General features: G+C 38.5%; 1 protein-coding gene and 1 long non-coding RNA gene across 3 annotated transcripts in view; one reads left to right on the top strand and one right to left on the bottom strand.

Annotated features, from left to right (window-relative positions):
• Positions 1–5,339: 5,339 nt before the first annotated feature.
• The window catches only part of LOC106941045 (rho guanine nucleotide exchange factor 25-like), a 25,498-nt gene continuing 9,800 nt past the window's right edge, over positions 5,340–21,037 (top strand). The window contains exons 1-9 of the mRNA XM_015023973.1: positions 5,340–5,753; positions 13,456–13,772; positions 13,858–13,944; positions 18,041–18,165; positions 19,429–19,495; positions 19,576–19,679; positions 19,783–19,852; positions 20,527–20,616; positions 20,727–20,819. Coding sequence (XP_014879459.1) covers positions 5,660–5,753; positions 13,456–13,772; positions 13,858–13,944; positions 18,041–18,165; positions 19,429–19,495; positions 19,576–19,679; positions 19,783–19,852; positions 20,527–20,616; positions 20,727–20,819 — 1,047 coding nt within the window. The 5' untranslated portion in view covers positions 5,340–5,659. The remainder of the gene's footprint in view (positions 5,754–13,455; positions 13,773–13,857; positions 13,945–18,040; positions 18,166–19,428; positions 19,496–19,575; positions 19,680–19,782; positions 19,853–20,526; positions 20,617–20,726; positions 20,820–21,037) is intronic.
• LOC106941046 (uncharacterized) lies at positions 6,168–15,461 on the bottom strand. 2 transcript variants are annotated; one of them, XR_001423246.1, is made up of 3 exons: positions 15,406–15,461; positions 7,739–7,876; positions 6,168–7,090 (listed from the first exon to the last, which is right to left on the bottom strand). It is a non-coding gene; the product is annotated as an uncharacterized LOC106941046 (long non-coding RNA). The 2 variants fall into 2 exon arrangements; XR_001423245.1 differs by lacking the exon at positions 15,406–15,461 and adding an exon at positions 9,888–9,973.

The following is a 21,037-nucleotide window of genomic DNA, read 5'->3' as shown; positions in this document are numbered from 1 at the left end:
AAAACCCAAACCGTGCCTGCTATCCTTCCACTTCACAGCTATGCATCACTTTGAGTTGGTCAATGGTAACCTCCCCTCCCCCGTCTCAATAAAATATACCAAAGTTTGTTGTTTCAAAATGACAAAAAAAAAAAAAAAAGAAAACTGAAAAATTCTGGTTTGTGAATACTTTTGCAAGGCCCTACATGTTTATTCCCAAGATTGTGTTGTTCACAGACTGAACAAAGCTCTGTGGGACGGGACCGGACCTGCCGGGGTTGATTGATCACCAGACATCGACCAGAGGCGTCTGCGTTCGGCTCATTGTCTTCTGCAAACCAAAGGAGAAAGAAAGAACTGACGGAGGAAGGGAATTATTTTCTGTTTGCTGGCTTTTAGACGGGATCATGCAGATGTTTTTCTGGAATCCTTTTCAAAATAAAACCTGTATTTGATGAGATATAAACACGTGAGACGAGGATTCAAGAGGAAAAGGCAAAATGAAGACTTTGGCAAAAGTGCAGGGGAAGACTGACAGTCCAAGAAAAGTGAGTGTTTGGTCTATGGCACCAACTTTTCTAAAGTATAAAGGTTGTTAAAGTAACAGTGGAGCTGCTCTTAATAACCAGAAAGCTTAAATTAATGCAGAATTTCTTTTAGACATAATAGAGGAAGATATTTCATAAGATCTCAAAATGTAAGAGTGTATAAAGGTGTTCTCTGTCAGATCAGTTTAATGTTGTTCCTTACATTTATTAGTACATTTATTTGTAAATATTTCTGATTTGAATTAGATTTTATAAATAGAGAAATCTTTCATCTGTTTGAATTCATCAATGTAAAGACAATTAAAACAAAAAATGTGCCTTTCCCCCCAACTTTTTCTGATCAATTAAGCCTCAAACATGAAATAAGTTGACTTCTTCTTTGTCTGAGTTCATGTTGCGCAGCATTAGGTTCATTTATCTTTTTTTTTTTTTTTTGCCCCTTAGAGGAATTCCTCAGATGAGATAAGAGACAACTTTATTTGACAGATAAGCAAAAAGAGAGACAAAGCTGTGATCCTCTTTTCTGCTGCTCACACCTGAATATTTTACACTTTATCCCACACTACATTTTCTATAAGTCACATTGTCTTCCTGACGCACTCATTTGGTTTTCTGCCTTGTGGATCAGGTCTCAGAAACCAGCAGGGAGAGTTTTCCGACAGATGAGGATCGTCAGGACATCAGGACACAAGTCGTCTGTGCCAAGATGTCCAGCATGGCTGCAGCAGGATTTAAAGGTACGGTGACATATCCAAACTGCTTGAATGTTTCTGCATTTTGTGAAACTACAACCACAAACGTCGATTTGCTTCATTGGGATTTTATGTGAGCGATCAACACAAAGTAAGAGAACAATGTTTGCTTACAAATAGCTTGCAGAACCATATTTTGCTTAATATTGATGAAAGAACATTTTCTCCCTGTTATATGTGAAATAACCTGCTATTTGAACTAATAGTTTTTCATCAATATTTATCGACTTAAAACAAACTGCTGAATTTTGCTGAAAAGTTACTTGTAAGTGAGTTTTGTCTTATTTCAGGTGCACTAAGATATTTCCTCCAGAAACTAGACCAGAAGTACTAAAGCACAGGTGTCAAAGTCAAGGCCCGGGGGCCAAATCTGGCCCACCGTAGCTTTTTACGTGGCCCTCTAGACTCCAAATTACACCAATAAGTTTCCAGTTTTTTCACAAATTTGCAAAATTCACACAAAATCAACAAATCCCCACATTTTCCTTTTGATTTTGCTGCACATTTTTCTCAAAATTGGTCAAAAACATCGAGTTTAAGTGACTGCTGCCTCAGCCTTACTTGATGTCAAGTTATAGACTGTGACTGAAACGACGAGTAGCAAAAAAGTCACATTGAACATCATACATCTGCACAAAATTCCTTACAAATATTTCTAAATTAGTCCCACAAAATCTGCAAATTTGATTGCGAAAAATACAAAAACAATCACAAAATCCTGGAGGGACTGATCAGCGATTATTTAATTTTAAGAAACACATATTGAATGCTGAAACAAACAGCTATTTATTAATATTTTAACAGTTTAATGAGTTTTATCAACATATTCTGACCCAACTAGCCCTTTTGGAACATTCAGATTTTTGATTTGGCCCAAAATGAAAATGGGTTTGACCCTCCTGTGCTGCTAAAGAGTTTAGAGCAGTTTGCTCTCTGTTGCCTGCAGCTCTTTGGTTCCCCTTGAAGGGGAGCTGTGCTCACAGCGCTGACATTCGCCGAAAAGGCCTCTGATCTGCACCAAGACACGCCGAGTGACCAGAAGCAAAGGTCTCATGTTACACCGCCTCGGTGATTAATCACAGGCTTGTAAAGCTTGTGTTTGCTCACAGCAGAAGGCATGCACATGCAGCAGCCCTGCATTGTGGGGAGATCATTGCGCTTTAGCAGAAATGGATCATGATGTCGGCAGAGTTTGCTGAAAGATAACCGGGTTGTTTGCATGTGGCTGTGATCCGTCGTCCTCGGTCTGTCAGAGAGCAGAGCCGTGTGTTTACATGCGCAGACAGAAGCAGCAGCATTTACTTTGTTCTTTGCAGACTTTTTCCATGTTTAGCTTTCTTTGAGCTCGTGCATAAATATATTTGAATCTAATCCTGCTTGTGGCGAGTTTGAGCAGCAGCGCTCAGATGGTGAATGCTTGGCTTTTAGATGAAACGTCTCTGCTTCAGAGTCATCGGTTTGAGTCTTTATAACATTTGGTTTTCTTCCAGCAGTGATGGTCTTGATAGAAGAGCTATGGCTCTCAGCCTAGGGCGGCATGGTCATGGGAGTGGACATGATACTTGTTAGCATTTTAAGTCATTTTCTATGCATTCGCTGTGTGATGACGGTGAAGTTGTCTTCATTTATTCTTCTGTTTTTAAATGGATTTCCACTCCATTTATTCAGCTCTAGTTCAAAGTTTTAAATGCATTCAGTGACTGAAACTGAACCTGATGGTTAAACAACGGCCAAATGTGTTTTAGGATGAGATTTGGTATTTATGAAGCCTTTTAAGAGCTATTTCAACGTCTTTGTCGCACACATACACAGAATAAACTACTCTAAAAAACTCCAATATTTTAACTTCAACACTGACTCCACTGTCATTAACTATTCATTTACTCCTGCACATCTGGAGCTTCGAGTAACTTTTAGATATAAAAGTTCTCGTGTTTTGCGGGTCGGTCTTTGTTCACAGGAGAGTGTGTGTGTGTGTTTGTGTGTGTGTGTGTGTGTGTGTGTGTGTGTGAAGAAGGCTCTTGTTCGGGGGCACGGCTCTGCAAAGCAAACAAAATGTTCTGTTGGTTTGATCGCCGTCTTGAGACTTTATGTTTTCTTTGTGGCTTCAGCTGCAGCCACTCAGTCACAGCATCAGTTGAACATCTGCAACGTTCACCTTACAACATGGTCTTTATCATAAACTGTTTTCACAGTCCATTTTCTTTGCGGATCATTTTCTTTCTACGTGCCTGAAATAGCCGTGTTTGTGTTCCTGCTGTGCTTGTTCCTCTGCAGCTGGTCGTGTTTTGGTTTGCTTGGCTTGTGATGCTGCGCACCATGTGAGGAAGGATCGCACGTGCCGGCAGAATAGTCGAAGAGGAAATGCGAAGAGGAAAAGGAAACAGTGGAGCTGGATTTTATGCGGGAGTGTGAAAGGAAAGGGAATTGAACATAAATGCTCCCCTGCTCCAGATTTTTATTTGTGGCATTTCAATGCTTCCACTTCCCAATTAGGCTCTGCTGCGCATGTTTATTGCACATGTACAGGCACAAAAGTATCCAATTTCTTTTTTACTTTAAAGACATGTTGCATCTCTCTTGATCTAAAATGCTTATTTAATTAAAAATAATTATGCACTGGGTGATGCAAACACTGAACTAACCATGTCTTTTTCCACTATTAAGGACTAAAATGTCTCCATTTTTTTCTCTTGAAGCGCTAAGAGTCCACCAAAGAGACTAAAATACAGAAAAATAGCCAAAGACTTATGAAATATTTATTTTACACCCCGAAGAACTGAAACTTCCACAGGCTTCAGATTCGTCATCGGCCGTTTCTGCAGAGAACTGAACCTTGTGGCTCAGCCCAGTTTCCTGTCCCAGTGAACTTCCTGGTATTTGTGCTGCTGCTCTATCTCATCCATCTCTCCCCTGAAGGAAAGGCAACGTTCTCTCTCACTGAGATCAACCACAGCACCACAGTTCAGTGTTTTAGAGGACAGTCCATACAAACAACCTGGGTGGAAATTCACAGCATTGTCATGAGGAGCTCAGTCGTCCTCTGGAGTAAGAGTGACAGAGTCGTTCACTTTCCCCATCGGCCGAGTTCACTGGTGGTTTTGGCAGGAAGTGGAAACATTTTGGGTCAGTCTTCAGCAGACAGCAGTGCAGTAATCTCTTATTATTAATAATAAAATCATGCAGGAGTATTTCTTTATTTTATCATGTTTGACTGGAAAATCTGTCTTCTGGCATTTCAAAAGTGCCAGTGCGTCGATTTAGTTTCACACTTCAGGTGATTTTTTTAAAACTGAGGTTTGGATCCATGGCGACACCTAAAGGTTTTTGCCCGATAAGTTTGTTTGTATCATCGATCACACACAAGATAATTCAATGTTCTGTATTGGAAAATCAAACAGAAATCAAATGAGTTCAGTATTTTCAAACATTTCATTTTTTACATACAAAAACAATCAATTCGGTGTTAAAACAAATAATAAAATCAAGACATAAAACAACATTAAAGACACTGTTTCTCATTAAAACAGCCTCATCAGGTCAGACAAAGCCAAGAAAAACTTATTGGGAAACTGGATGAAGCTAAACTGCATCTTTTTTTTAGTTATTTTGACCATTTCTCATTTTCTGCGAATAAATACTACATTTTTGCTTGTAATTTCTGGGACATGCTGTCAGTAGTTTGTAGAATAAAAGCACAATGTTCATTTTACTCAAACATATGCCTATAAAGAGTAAAATTAGGGAAACTTATCATTTTAAGTGGTCTCTTATTTTTTTTTTTCCAGAGCTGTACTTCATCCAATCTGACTGATCTAAGGAGAATATTTCAGTTTCTAGATGATCAATGTGTTTCTAAATGCAGTCAAATGCTACAGTTTTTGGATTTTCATTTGAAAATCTGAAATTATTTACTTATTAGTAATTCATTACTAATTGCTTATTCTTTTTCTGAATATAAAACTGGAGTTAATAAAAGCAGAGAGGAGGAGTTTGGAACCAGATGCTGCGGTGCAGCTTGTCTCCCATTGCAGCTCCTCCTCCTCCTCCTCCTTCTCTTCCTCCTCCTCCTCTCTCCTGCCTCTCCGTCCCTCTCTCACTCTCCGCCCCACTCATGATCTGTCTCACCACTCAGAGACGGTTCTGATCCAAAGTCAGGAGCATCTCTCTGACTCTGCCGTGCCATGGGACGAGACTGTCGTTGTTTTTCGCCGTTTTTTCACCCTCGTCACATTTGGAATATGAGTGGAAAGCTCTCTGCACACTTTTCCTCCCCTGTCCCCGTGGGATCACCGTGGGAGTAGAGTGTGTGTGTGTCTGCGGGCTCGTGTTTGCGTCTGCCTCTGATGGTGTCGAGTGGAGCAGCGCGAGCGCATCACCATGAGAGGGGGTCGCCACCAGCGAGGCTGCGGGTGTCAGCATCTGTTCAGGAAACTTCTCAGTCAATGCGGCTGCTGCTTTGTCAGAAGTAGAGGTGCGTAAATAAATAAATCGATGGTAAAACTGTCTCAGTCTTTGGAGATGGACTCAAGTTATTACTCTCTTGTGGTCTGAGAAAAAGATTTCTCAGAGTAAAAATAAGTCCAATCCATTCACCTATCACCGTTTATGAATATTTAAGCCTTTCACTTGCTCGTTCTAAGATCAAAAGGTCTCGTTTCGTACAGATACAGTTTAGCTTCTGGGTTCACAGAGCAGCTTTGCTTTAAATTGAGTCACAGGAAAAGTGAGACAGACTGAATCTGTGCATGCTTCTCCTCTCCATCACTGCGAAAAATTTGACATCATGTGGGAGGAGAAACGAAATATTTCACTGCTTAGTCTGATTCTGTAAACCTCCGGACGTCTGAGAGCTGCAAATCACAAGATGTAAAATGACAAAGAACTGTTCAATCTGACAGGGTGTATTTAAAGTACAGTTATTTTCAGCTACATCAGAAAATGTATTCGGATTTTATAACAATTAGGTCAAAAGTGGAGGGGAAGTGGTGCTCGAAAAAAGTACTAAAAAAAAGGCTAACAGTTACATTTCTTCTCTCAGAGCTTCAATCTTTGAATTAACTTTAATCCCATTTAGAAATACAACATGTTTGATTTATTCAATCGAAATAGCAATAAAAATGGGTTTTTGAAGTGCGTGTTAAAATGCTTAGGGTAAAGTTTTAAAAGGCTATTTTTTGAGGTCCATAAATTATAACAAAAATAGATTGTGTTGCATTATTTTTTAACAGAACATGTTAAAATTAAATAACTCAGCTTTTTTCCTTGTAGACACATTGCTCTAAAAATCGTAGAAATTATGGAGTTTTTTTTTGTCGTAGTTCTTCAAATGTATAAAATCCTGCTGGAATGTGATAAAATAAAGAAAAAAATAGTCATTGTGCTTTGAAAAGTCTGAAAATCATCACAAGATGCTTTTCTTATTTGTGATTAGTCTTTGGGCCTTTAAACCTTCGGGTCATTCATATTTTTAGGTTTGTGTTGATAAGGAAAGTCCTGACAAACATGGATGAGATCTCAGTGATTTGGTCTAATGAGGCATTTTTTTCTGCATTTGATACAAACTGATGTCGCTGTTCTTCGTTCTTCTCTGACTTCCTTCGGCCACAGTTTCTCCAGATGTTGTTCAGATGTTCTGTTTTTCTCTGGCAGACTCGATTCAGGCTCACAGTTTAGTCTACTGCAAATTTACCTGAACTTCTTTCGTTTTGGTCTTTTCTGCTCTGGATATTCGTGCTTGCTTTGCTCTCCCTGCTGCAGCTGTTTTGAAATCCTGTGTCTTCACCGATTGCATCATAACATGTTCGCCTCCTGGAGAGAAAGCATTTCTACTGTCAGGAAGTTGTGAAGTAATTTCCCTTAGAAATTCAGATCTTGGCTTGTTACTCGAAGCGAATCCAATTGGGAAAAATAAACTTTGATGAGTTTCACTTATTTTCTTGAGGAAAACAAGGCGTCCTGAAAACGCCAGGAATCAGGAAAAACTGATTCTTTCTTAAAATAATCCATAACTTTTAAACCAGTTTGATGTCAAACTAATAGATCATAAAATTAATTCAGGGAACTTTAAATGATGGAATTTAATATAAAATGAGACGGCTAATGATGTACTGTTTAGACCCTACACTGAAATGTAAAACATTTAATTTTTATTCATTTTTACATATGCATATTTTGTTTTCATATTTTGCCAAGCTACAACTAGATGCTTCCATACTTAAATGAAAGATTTTATTATTTTAAACCAGAGTGATTCTTCAAACAACTTTCCTGAGAGAACAGAATCCCCACAGCATGATGCTGACACCGCCATGCTAAACCAAGGCGATAATAACCAGTGTTCATTTTGGTGTTAGCGAACCGGACGCTTTGATCTGTTGTGGAGTAAACACAACGACACAGATTCACTAGAGATTTCTGTGCATGTCTGTTAGTTGTTCTGTCAACAGATTTTCCTACCTGAGTTGTGGATTTCTGCAGCTCCTCCACTTGATTCTTCTCCAGCTCTCTACTTGCTGAGCTGTCAGCTCAGATCAGAGGTCTGCAACCTCAATCCAGCAACGCAAAACTTGTCTAGAGCTGTAAATGTTACATCACCTTTTGTAAAAACAAACAAATAAAAAAAGGTAGATTAAGCATTTTTAATGAATATCAACTCCTGGAAATTTGTGGTAATTTTGCAAGAACCACCATTTTATGTCTGTTTTTAGGGTTTAAAGCAAAACATAAATGAAACATTTACTAAAAGTTCAGTTATTTTATGGAATGTTTGTGGAAATTTTTTCGCTTTCTAAGCTAAATAAGAAGAGCTGCTAGGTTTAGATGAATGCGATGCTTTCTTCTTTTTCAGATGATTGAATCTGTAAACAATTAGAAAAAATGGGTTTTATTTTGGGGGTTCAGAGTGAAGCAGACTTTTCATAAAATAAATATAGAACTGATCAGATTTGGGGGGTTTTCTGCGAGTGTTTTGAAACTATAAGGAATAATTTTTCTTCCACTTCACATTTATGTTGTGCTATAAAAACATTGAAGTTTGTAGTTGCCAGTTGAGAAGATCTCAAAAAGCTTAAGCTTTGTGGGTGAATGCATCCTTGAATGTTGTTTCATTATTTGTTTCTTTATGTCAACATCTGCATCTGAGTCAGATTGGGAAAACTTTTCTTATTTTATTGCCTTCTGAGTCAAGCTGAATAGAAAGCATGTGGTAATGAAGCCAGAGCCCAGAGCGCTGCCGAACCGCCGAACTAAATCTGCTGCCATGAAAAGTAACGACGAACTCTAAACACGTCGTTTCTGCAAACATGACACGACAGAAGGAGGGCGTTTAGTGTGACGTTTGCACAACCCTGGGAGATAATATGTGTATAGGTTAAGACTAAAGTTAAGGATTAATTCAGTTTTACGAGCTACAGCAGAAAAAAACCCGCACTTCCACGTCTGAGCTGCAGCTTTTTCTGATAAATATATTCTAATCACTAAATCTAGGATGCGGTGAGTCACTGTTGGCAGACTCACCCAGCCTAACAAAACGTGCATTTAAAGACTCCCCAGCAAAAATAATAACCACAAGATTCAGTGAAAACATTTGCAAACAAAGGGATATTTTATACATTGCATGCTTTGTCTCATGTGATGGCCTATTTGAGCGCCATTCTGCACAGAAAGTGATTTACCAAATGCTTTAATGCTCCACCAGAGAGCAGACAGCTGAAAACGCGCACACACGTAGACAATCGTCTTCCTGCGACTCTGAGCGTTAAATCCTCTGTTGTTCCAGTTGTTGGTGGGGGGAGATTACAGAGCTCTGTCTCTCTGAGCCGACCCAGCGAGCGCAACATGTGAGATGTGAAAATGAAAATGGCCCCGCACCGACGCGTCCCGCTTTTTCACCTCTGAGTTGAACAGGACATCTCTGGGGTTCAAATATTTGAGGAGCTTGTTGAGTTTTTGAAGAAAGCAATCCTAGCAATCAAGGACTTGTGCTTATTTTCTTCAAACGGATGAGTTTGTTGAACTTCTGCTGCGTTGTAGCTTTCTAGGCATTCCCTTCTCTTCCAGCAATCTGAGATTGTTTTAGGTTTTCATTGGTAACTCATACTGTTACTATTTATAAGAGAAACGCCTCCAGATGCAGAACTGTTGGACTTCCATTGAAATAGTTTCCCTGAGTCACCACACATCACCAGCTCTGATTCACGGAGTTCACCAGTAAGAGCCAAGTCGTTATTTCCAGTGTGTGATGGAGTAAATACAGACACACAGATTGACTCTAATTAAATAGCATCAAGCTAAATATCTCACACTTTTGCAACGCTAAATCTGACTCCTATTTGGACAAGTCAGACATGAATAAAACCCTGTGAGGTCCTCTGAGGTGAAAGTCATTCATTAACAAGAGCAGTTTCGACTTCATGCATGTTGCATGAACGCCATAAAAAAGTTATCTGTTGTGCAATTCTTAAACACCAAAGGATTCATTAAAGATTAAAGAATAGAAATGATTTAACATAAATAAAATATGCAAAAACAAGCAGCATCCAAACTTGAAGATCTAGAGCTAGTTTGGCTTACTGAGAGGAGAGGAGGTGAAACGACAGATACTAACGTTACGTTGCTTCATCTGCTCACTTTCCCAGGTTCTGATGGTGCCGGTTCGTCTCTGAGCTCTTTATTAGTCACTGATGCTTAACTGTAACCAAACCAGACAGAACATATGCAGACAGACTCCTTTTATCTTGAAAAAATTTCACACCACTTGAACGGTTTCATATAAATTATGCCCAAAACGTTAATATGTTTTGATCAGATTTTATGTGATAGGCTAACACATTGTAAAGTGGAAGGAAAATAACACTTTGTTTCTAATTTTCTCGACCCGGGTCAATTACTGCAGAACGACCTTTTCATGCTTTAGCTCTATCAACTCTAATCTGCTGCTCCGTAGCTTCCCCACAGTATGACGCTGCCACCACGTTTCACTGCTGGGACGGTGTGTTCAGGATAATGGGAAGATTCATTTTCTCCACACGCAGGATTTTGCATTTAGTTTAGCTTTCGGCCATCTTCCACATGTTTTCTGTCGCTGACATTAAACTAACCACTAAACGAGAATTATTCTGACTTTATTTCCCAAACACATTCTTCTTACTTCTCTCACTGCAGGAAAAAGAACCCTTGAACCCTTACAGAAGTAAGAACTTAAACGCGACTGGAGAGAGTTCCTGATTTGTGTTTTTTGTGACGCCAGTATCAGTATTTTCTATGACAATTGAATCCATCAGTATTTGCATGTTATTAAGCCCTAATCACAATCAACCCTACAGCTGCTTATGCAACACTAATGTGGGGCTAACATGTGAAATGTGCAGAGCTGTCATCGTTTTTAGAGATCAAACATCATGATGCTGATTGAAGTGCAGCTCCAGCAGTGTTCAAATAATGAACAGATTAGAAAATGGGAAATAATACTTCCGTCATAGTTAGAAAGATGCTTTCTGCTTCTAACACTAAACCGAAAAGTAATAACATATTATTATCATGACTTTTTGGAAATATTATTTGAGAATCTGGAGAGAGCCATACATTTACTTTTGTAGACGTGATTTTAATCAGAAACTGACAGTTGTGTGCATTTATAACATAAAAAATCCACAAGAACACAAGAAAATGGCTTTTAGACAGCTGTCCACTGTAGTGACCTCTATGCATGAAAGGGTTAATAATGAGTGGAAATTTTTAAATTGGAGCAGCTGTAAGGATCACAAGTATTTGTGTTTGCAGCCGTTCCTTTTTAAAAGTTTCTAAACCAAAATCTGTTTCATGACATAATAAATGTACAAAAGAGATGCATTTCAAAAGTGAGTAAAAATTTATATTCTGTTATATTTTATTGCTTCTGCCTGATGTTTTGTTAGCTTTTTTCTCTGTGAATATTACTTCACTCTTGCTCTTGGAGTTTTTCCTGCTCTACTTCCTGTTTTGCTGTCGCATCAGGTTTCTATTTATACTCAGCCCACCTGCAACGCTTTAAACTTTAATATTCTCCTGAGATTCCCGAGTGTTGTTTTCTCATTAGATTTTGTTCCCACGGTTCCTCAGGTTTAGTCCGTGTCCAAGTTTTTGTTTATTGTTCTCTGGTTATTTGCCATCAAGTGACACGTTTGTTTTCATCCGCGTGTGTTTTGTAGCTGTTTATCTTTTTAACAGTTCTTGAAACTTTCTGTGCGAAAACATAAAGGTTGAATTTTTCTGCCTGCTTTAAATAATGTCAGGTGAAGTAGCGTAGGTTTCAACAGATGAAGATGTGCGTAAGAAGCCAAACCTCAGTGAGTCTCTTAAGGAAAATTAACATTTTTTGTCTCCATCACCCTCTATTGTAAGGTTAAAGTTTAACTTGGCCTTCTTATTCTTCTATTATTAAAATAACATCTTGTGTAATATTTTACTCTGCTATAAAACCTCCAAAACAGTTACATTTGCCTGGAACTAAATAGTGTACATGCTCCCTTAAAAATAAGACATTTTTAATGTTTTATCCTTAACTGATCAAGAAAACATTAACAAATAGCACATTTTCCATTATGGCCAAATAAAACCAAGCTTTAATTGTAGGTTCAAAGGATAAGTGGCACAAAATCAACACTGAATGCTACCAAGAGAACAGAATACTCACAGTGTCAGCATCATGATCTGGGCTTTAATTTTCTTTAATTTATACATTATTTTAATCAAAAGTTTGGTTGTCGGCACTTTGACACCAAACTGACAGATTTTATTCTCCAGCATCCGTGTGATTACAAGAACGTCTTTAAATGTACAAAAGAGTATTTGGAAAACTTTTCCAAGTTAAGTGAGAAAATGTTGTGAAGTCAAGACTCGGGTTCTGATTGGACTTTTGTCAAAGAAAGCTAAATGCTTAATGAAATCAAAAGGAAGGTTTCAAGGCGTAGTCATGGGTGTCTGGTTTGGGAAAGCGATCCTGGATTGGATGGGTGGAAAGATAGATGGATTAATGCTGAGTTTTGGAGACTATTTAAAATCTTTTTTCAACTACGTTGTGTACAGTTCAGGATTAGGAAAGTGCTGCAAAACAAAGATGAATGATCATGAATCCCTTTCAGCATTAATTTCTCTCCATGGGAATTAAAAGACAAAGTTTTGGTTCCCAAAAAAACCCAAGATTCATAGCAAAAATAGAACAATTTGTTTTATGTGATTTCAATCAAATGGCTTTAATCAAAACTCGGTTGCATGTTGAAAAATGAAACATGCTCCTTTTACAGTTTCTTTTATATTTACATATTTCGCTGTTGTTGGGATGATAAATCTTGTTTCATTCAAATAAATGGGACAGTAAAGTTTGCAGGACGAATAAAAACAACACATAATCTGCTACAGTCTGTGTTTATTCTTGCTGTTTCAAGTAGTTTGGGTAAATGGTTGACCCAGTTTTCTACTGGCTTCTTGAAAGTTTCCCGTTATGATTACAACTTAATTATGCTAACGTTGACCGAGGGCCTCTGGAAAGAAGAACAAATGTATAAAATAAAACTCTTGAATGACTTTGGTTGGACAGGGAAGACGGACGATGGAGAAGGAAGGCGTTCGGTGCAGATGTGATGCGTTTGGTTTCAATGTTGTTTGGAAAATCCTAAAATTAAAATTTATTACATCATAGAGAACATATAGTGACTATTCCCTCTTTTCCTCATTCCTTCATTTTTTCTTCTCATTCTTCCTTGTGTTTTCTGTTTGTTAGTCTCCTGTTTTTTTTATTTCTTTTCCCTTCTTCCTCTCTCTCTCTGTTTCTTAGGATATTAACTCATGTCATTTTTTGAAAATAAATGTGTTGTAAATCTACAAAAAAACTTGCTTGCTTCTTTGTTTGTTCCTTTCTTCCCATATTTGTTTCTTTCTTTGTTCATTTTTTCTTAGGGAGTTAAACTCTGATGTCATATATTTTTGAAAAATAAACGTGTTGCTAAAACAAACAAAAAGAATTGTTGTTTCTTTCTGGCTTGCTTGTCAGAGGAGATGTTGTTTCTGTATTTGTGCTTTGGCTCCAGCAGCTCCACTGACTGAAGTTACATTTCTGGACTTGGCGCAGGAAATTGATCGACATTTTTGTGCAGCAGTAATCTGTCTGTAACATCTGCTGTTGTCTCCCCCTGCAGCGGAGTCGTACTCTGTGGCGTGCAGTGAAGGCAGCATTGCTCCGTCTGTGGGATCTCTGCCCCACCAGGCCTCAGGCAGCACCAGCCCCTGCTCTCACTCCTCGTCTGGAGCATCCCGGCACCCGGTCAGCGCCCTGAAAAAGTGGCTCACCAACCCGGTGCGGAAGCTGAGCTCTGACCCCAGAGGTGGAACGGGGAAAGCCGAGAAGCAGAGTTTCAAGGCAGAGGGGAAGCAAAAGCCTTTTTTGCGCAGTGAGACTCGGCAAAGTTCACAGGAAGTGCACAATAACTACACCATACTGTCCTCTGAAAACACGGTGCGACCCTGACGGCTGAACATGGAAACCCACCCTTCAGATTTCTTGTTTTTACAGCCTCTAATGTTGCTCATTTTGTTTGCAGGACTGGAAAAGTCCCACAGCAACGTCTCCGTCCCTGATGTCCCGTCAGAGTTATTTATGTGACCTTCTGGATGACTCACGGAGCCCAGTAAGTGCTAACCTGCTAACCTACTTGTTTCTAGATACTTGGTGTTAATCCAAATTTCACATTTAACATGTTTTTATACATCAATTTTGGTCTCTTCTGTTTCTAAAACAACCCAAGTGCTTTAAAAAAAACTCACATTTTTTGGCAAAATATGTTTTGGTGTCTAGAAAATGAGCTGTTTCAAAATCCTCCCAAATTTTGAGTCACAGCTGACTTGCACTGTGCCGTTACCTAGCAACATCAGCTGAGCTAAACCTGTCACTTAGCAACCCAGGAGTTCCAGGATGTTTAGTCAGCTGGTTTTACTGCTGTACAAAGACAGCTGGAAGTGACATGTTTTGTCACTTGCTGCGTTCTTCTTGGCTGTGCAGGAGGCTCCACTTCGTTTTGGGTCAGAGATGTACGGTTGTAAAATCGCGTATCTGTTTGCAACCATTTTTATGAGCGCGGGTAAACGTTGAGTTGGGGAATGTGGTCAGCAGCAACTTATTTGGATTTAAAGTGACAAGAGGCTGTAAAACAGCTCTGAAAGGAGCTCAAAATAGGCAAAACTAAGCAGACAAAAGCTCATTATCTGAGAATTATTTTGTTGAAAAAAAAAAAAGTAATGAACATGTTTTGTATTGCCCATTGACATACAATAACCTATCCGGGGAAGAATAATAGTTCCCCTTTAATGCTACGATCATGCAGCAAATGAAAAGAGATTCATTTGTACACATCATTTGACTTTCATTAGTGGTGCCAAAGAAGTCGCTACATGGTTGATGTGCGTACTCCCACACAGGCCTCTGCAACATCTACCGCTGTAGTGTTTAATCTACACAGAGGAGTGAAATCAATCATGTGTGCTTCTGTAGATAGCATCTGGGAGTAATCAGCTTGTCAAGCAGCCTTTAACAGCATGAAACAGGGTCAAGTTAGGGAGTGAAGACGGCACCTTTAAACCAGGAGAGGAAGAATCCCAGAGGCGGGGTGTGAGAATCAGGTCTGATGAGTTTTCCAGCCAGAACGATCAAGTTTCATGACTGTTGCTAAATATTCAACAAACCATTAGAAGGTTAAATACATGTTTTCTCCTCGGATGGAGAAAGTTTTGATTGATGAAATATTTATGTTGCACTTACAGTTTAGCTATTTTTCAAAGTATCATACAAACACAAAATACTGTAAATAATTGGAAGCGAAAGGAAATATCCACAAGTCTTTGTATACAAAAGCCCTGAAGAAGGGGTATATCTGCTCCAGCATGTATTATCTCAGTTAGCTTACAAACATACACAGTAATATCAACAACGGCGCTAACAACAGAGCTAACAACGGTGCTAACAACAGAGCTAACAACGGCGCTAACAACAGAGTGTGTCAACATTCGGAGTGTCAAAAATATACTCACAAGCTTCCCAAAAGTTAATAAACCAATTTACAACCGTACAGATGTGTTAAAATATAAACTCATACCCGAAGTTTAATGAACGAGCCAGGAGGAAGTTCCGGTGCGCTTCAGTATAGCGAGCGCAAGCGCTAGACTCCCCCTGCTGGACGCATCTGACCACTACATCAGACCAGACATTAACATCTTTAGCCCAAACTGCTGGCAAAGCAATACAACCAAAAAGAGTTAATGAAACTCAAAGAGAAAATGTACCTCTGAATGGTAAATGAACACATTTCAGTCCATCACACATTCATTTGTGTTCTGATCTTTCTGACTCAACTCTGTCTACAGCTACCTTTCACTGGAAAATTGTGTTTTGGGGGGGAAACCTGGCATGGTTGTTCAGACTTAACTGGTTTAAACTGTATTAAAAAACAGAAAAGCAGCTTCACCAGGTCATTCTAATACATTAATATTTACACCTAAACCAGCAGAGACCAAACTATTTGCCACACAGGCCCAAATCCTCAAGCTTAGGGTCAGTTTTTTGAGCACTTAGAAATGTACAGAAAATGTTCTGTTTCCCGTCTTTCTAGACAGAAACATTCATGGTATTCTTTGTAACATGAATGGGAAACAGGACAAGCAGCCGCAGCGGATAAACCCTTCCAGTGGCACATCTGTGGCTTGCTAATTAAATCCCTATTCATCTTTCTTTCCATCCACTTAAATGAAGAAGTGTATTCTTCCAGCTAAACGTTTTCCACATCTGCGGAGAGCTGTTGACGTTCTTTCTTTTCCCAGTTTACATCTTCCTGCTAAACCGAGCTAACTCAAAGGTCGTACGGTTCACAGGAGGTCAGAGAGATATCAGGGTGGTTTTAGCTGTTTCATCTAATTCATCAATAAAAAGAATAAACATAAAAACGTTTTGCCTTAAAAAAAAAATCCTTCAGCAGTGAATCGTAAACGCAGGGAAAAAAAGTGTCTCTGGATAAACATAAAGTGCTTTGTTGACCTACAAATATGCATCGGTCCTGCAGAGAGATTAGAAATCTGCTGCACTGAGGCAGAGGACAAAATGTGTTGAGACTAAATCACGTCAAGAGGATTACAGTCATTTTCACATTAGAGCGTGGTGCTTTTAGGTGAGGAGGGGTATTTGTTATATAACCAGTGTCTGTGCCTGGGTCAGTGACCCTGGTATCTGTTATGTGACTTGACAAGCAGCACACCATCACCCATCCTGCGTGCTTATCTGTCTCCACTGCAGCATTAATAAAAGGAGCTCATTAACTCTAAGGTTACTCTGAGTTGCAATGCAGAGGTAATTCCCAGCTGGAGATGCTGGAGATAAAAGTTGATTAAGCAGCAGTTGACACATCTGCCGACGACACTCAAACACACTGCTCTCTGCATTGTTGCAGCAATGAAAAGTTACTTTCTAAATGCATGAGCTGCGATAAATTCACTCAGGAATGGATATTTTTCATCCATGTCCAAGCATAAAATATTTATTTCAGTGTTTCTTATACCATTATCCTGAATTTCCTCTCTGTGGGATAGTAAAGGTTATTTCTATTCTATTCTATTCTATTCTATTCTATTCTATTCTATTCTATTCTATTCTATTCTATTCTATTCTATTAAGTTGCTCTGGTAGACTGTTTATTTCAATTTGGTCTGTAAGGTTGCCTGGACATATAGCTATTCCACATTTTATATTAACTTTTTTTTTCCCCAATGCAAATAAAAATGTAAAAAGAATTTCACATAATTTTATATAGAATCAACTTCTTTGGGTTTATATCATGCTATAATGTTATTCCCTGAGCAAAAACATACCTGGAGTGTTGCCTTGATTCTTACATGCATGATAGAGAAATTGTTGAATGTCCCATGGCAACCATTCAGGGGTGCCTAGATATTTGGTCTGAAAAAGCGCTGCATATTTACACAAAGTCTCTGGAGTCTCCAACAGACCCCAAACAGCACTCCTTCCCCACTCAGTTCCTCCAGACTAGTGGCAGCAACAGTTAGCAAACACCTGGTGGAAGTGTGCGTCTGCTGAGCTCATCATACAAACTACTTTGTATGAAGCAGGCGATAATCTCAGATTAACATTTTTAAGAACGACAGTGTTGCGATGATGTGCTGAAGACAGAGCTTTGGAAAGAGGAGGAGGTCCTTAAAGAGACAGAGGCCCAATTTCAAGGTGTTAAATTGAAAAGTACACATTTCCTTTAAGTCATGTTTGATATATAAAGCATTTTTATAGTAACTGAAGATAACATAGTTACTTGATTGTGCTATAAAATGGCGGTATTTGCCTGGAAACTACACAATACAACCACTTTAGCATAAAGATGTGATAAAACATTTATCATTCTAATTGAATTAATTGTCTCGTTTATGTGCTATTTATTGTGTATTATATTGACTTTTGATGCATATTATGCTACTCCTACTGATGTTTCTCCAAGCTGCAAACAGTTTTCTGACTGTCAGAGGTTTGATTAATAATTTGTAACAACAAATTATTACATTTGCTTTAAGTTTTGAATTCAAAAATACTGAAAAAGAAAAAAAAACAACACAAGATGATTTAGATTAAACTCCAGGCACAAAACTTTCACCACCTCACAGAGTCAGACAACCTCCTAGCATTGTTTATTTAGCGTTTATAAAAATCTGTTTGATCTCACTGTTGCGTTTCAGAGTCAAATATCCGAGGTCAACACTCTGCAAGTGGAGGAGAGCTGTGTGGCTGAAGACTCGCCATGTCCTTCATGTGCTGCAGTCGACAGCGAAGAGGAGAAAAAACTCGCCTTGGAGAAGAGCCTGTGAGTCCCGAACTCTTTCTGTCTAAGCTGATGTTACAGTTTGACGTAAAATTTTCCCTTCAGTGTCTATTTGAAGGCAAAAGGGAAAAAGGTTATTTAATCAATGATGAAGTGAGTAATTTAGACTTTTAAATGAAAGTTTTTGGTTTACTTAATTCTTAGAATGGAGATTAAACTTTGAAAAACATAAGAAAAAAAAGTGAAGCAGTTTGGCCTCATTTCCTAAACCCAAAGTGAAAAAGGACAAATTCACTGCAGGGCCAAAATATCTCTTCAGGATCTTTGTTTTTGTCAGGATTCATGCAGCAGAACTAGAAGAAAAATAGGAACAAATATGTTCCTATTTCCAGAACATATTTTTGTAGCATAAATTCTAATAAATTTAATTTTAAATGGCTGCAAGTCAGTAATATTCAGAACCACTAAGTTAGGCGAAGTTGAGTTTAGAAACTGCATCATTTTAATCCATCAGATTATGATATGTCATTTTTTTACCTGGGGGAAAAGGCTCTTTGCCCTGGGCAGCATCCGATTAGGGGACGGCACAAGTTATGCATCAGTTTTTTTCAGCATTAATGATGTTCAGTGGGAAACATCTCCATGTTGCACGATAATTCACACAGAAAGTAAAATCATATTTTTTGGAGCAAAACATGAAGCAGAATCTGGTTTTTGATTTGCAGCTCTTCATTCAACAATGAACTAAAGGGAGATTTCACAGACTTATTTGAAGAAAAGTAAACTGCATGCTATTATTATTTTTTATTTAAATTGAAAACTTAAATTGAACTGTTCTACTCAAATATTATATAAAAGGTTTATTTATTTTCTATTTTGAATAAGTTTATGATTTTTATTAAACCAACCCTAGGTTTAGGCAAATTACAAAGCCAAACATATTTATAGTTTGTATATGTTCACTACACATATTTTACACATTTATTCATTGAATTATTGCATTTGTGTCAAAGCACCAGCTTTCCCCATTAATTAGTTTCTCAAATTTTAAAATTTGGTTTAAGTGTTGCAGGCAGACATTTCCATTTCGTTCAAACTCGAACCATCTGCAAAATCCTGTTTTATTAACATGTTGTAACCATAGCAACATCACTAACTATCACATAAGGAAAGCATAGACATTGCACAACACTTTTAAATAATGAATTATTTAGAGCAATTCAACAATTCATCAAGTGTAAATTCTTGTATTTTTTATTTTTACTAAGCAGTCATATTTAAGTGTGTCTCCTAATCCTGTCCCAGATACGTCCTCACAGAGCTGATAGAGACGGAGAGGTTATACGTTGAAGATCTTGGGCTAATAGTTCAGGTTTGTCTCCACTGCAGTGAGCTGATCTGATAAACACTTTTTAAATTCGTGACGGTGAACTGAAGTACTTGTTTATTCAGGGCTACATGACCATGATGGCCAACCAGGGCGTCCCAGAGGACATGAGAGGAAAGGACAGGATTGTCTTCGGAAACATCCACCAGATCTACGACTGGCACAAGGAGTGAGGCCCTCCCGCTCGCTTTGAATCTAAACGGTCACTCAAAACGTGTCATACCTTCCTCAACGCTGCGTGTCTTGCCTGAAAACATAACTGTGTTTTGCAGCTATTTCCTGGGAGAGTTGGAAAAATGTGTCAGTGATCCAGACAGCCTGGCCCAGCTCTTTATCAAACATGTAAGTAAAAACAAAAAACAAAAAACACACACACACAAGTGTGAATGAGAAGTTTCTGCTGCATATTTTCCATTAGTTTGGAGGTCTGTTCAGTCATCTCAGACAGCTGCCTTGCAGATTTTTTTTTTTTTTTTTTTTCAAGTTTATTCAGCTGCAGCTGCAGAATAAAGGGATCTTATAATCACTGTAGTTTGGCTGCAGAGCCCTCAAAGCCTGCAATCAGCATTAAAGATCATCCACAGAAACCAGATTGTGGGCGAAAAGGAACAAATTTATCTGCTACGAGAGATTTTCAGGTCATTTTTTTCACTGTGAACTTAAATTTATTACAATTTTATTTTATTTTTTACCTTGCAGAAGCAAAAATATTAATGATAACTAATGAGGAAAGAACAAGACACATTTGCACATGAAACTCAATCTTCTTAGCTCCCCTTTGCAAGCTGCAGCTAATAAAACATTTATTTGTCAGCCAGTGAAGCTTTTTAATGAAGCTCATTTCCTGGAGTGATATTAAAAATCATTGGCGAGGAACACAGTTAAACGTAGAGGAAACCAAGACCCAGAGTGGCTCGGTAATTTAGCTTCCTCTCTCTTCATCCTCGCCTTCGATTGCTCATATAAAACTCAATATATGGAAACTTTTGAGGCTCTGACAGTGTTAAAATCTGCAGGAGCGGCGACTTCACATGTACGTGGTCTACTGCCAAAACAAACCCAAGTCGGAACATATCGTCTCAGAGTACATCGAGACCTACTTTGAGGTGAGAGCATAACACGAGAGAATTGTTCAATGTATCACCAGACGGACGTTTATCTGATTGAAACAAAGTGTGTGTTTTGCTGCACACCCAAACGTTTTACGTGTTGACAGGATCTCCGGCAGCAGCTGGGTCACAGGCTGCAGCTTAATGATCTCCTAATCAAACCCGTCCAGAGGATCATGAAGTATCAACTGCTGCTAAAGGTGATGAGTTTTCACATGGCGTGGTGGTGGGTCTTACACTGCTTCCTCCTTTTGTTTTTATTTGAAGTGCACACAGGAGGGAACATAAGTATTGAAAATACATTTTTAAGGAGGTAACAACATGAACTTCACACCAGAGGTCAGTAATAAGTCAAAGTATCCAAAAATACTTTTTTTTTTTTTTTTTTTTTTTTTTTTTTACAAATTAGTTCATAAAA

Source organism: Poecilia latipinna, unplaced genomic scaffold (genome assembly GCF_001443285.1).
Source record: "Poecilia latipinna isolate Pla-1442-1.1 unplaced genomic scaffold, P_latipinna-1.0 Scaffold3475, whole genome shotgun sequence".
NCBI classification, from domain to species: Eukaryota; Metazoa; Chordata; class Actinopteri; order Cyprinodontiformes; family Poeciliidae; genus Poecilia; species Poecilia latipinna.
This window is presented reverse-complemented; position numbering and strand designations above follow the sequence as displayed.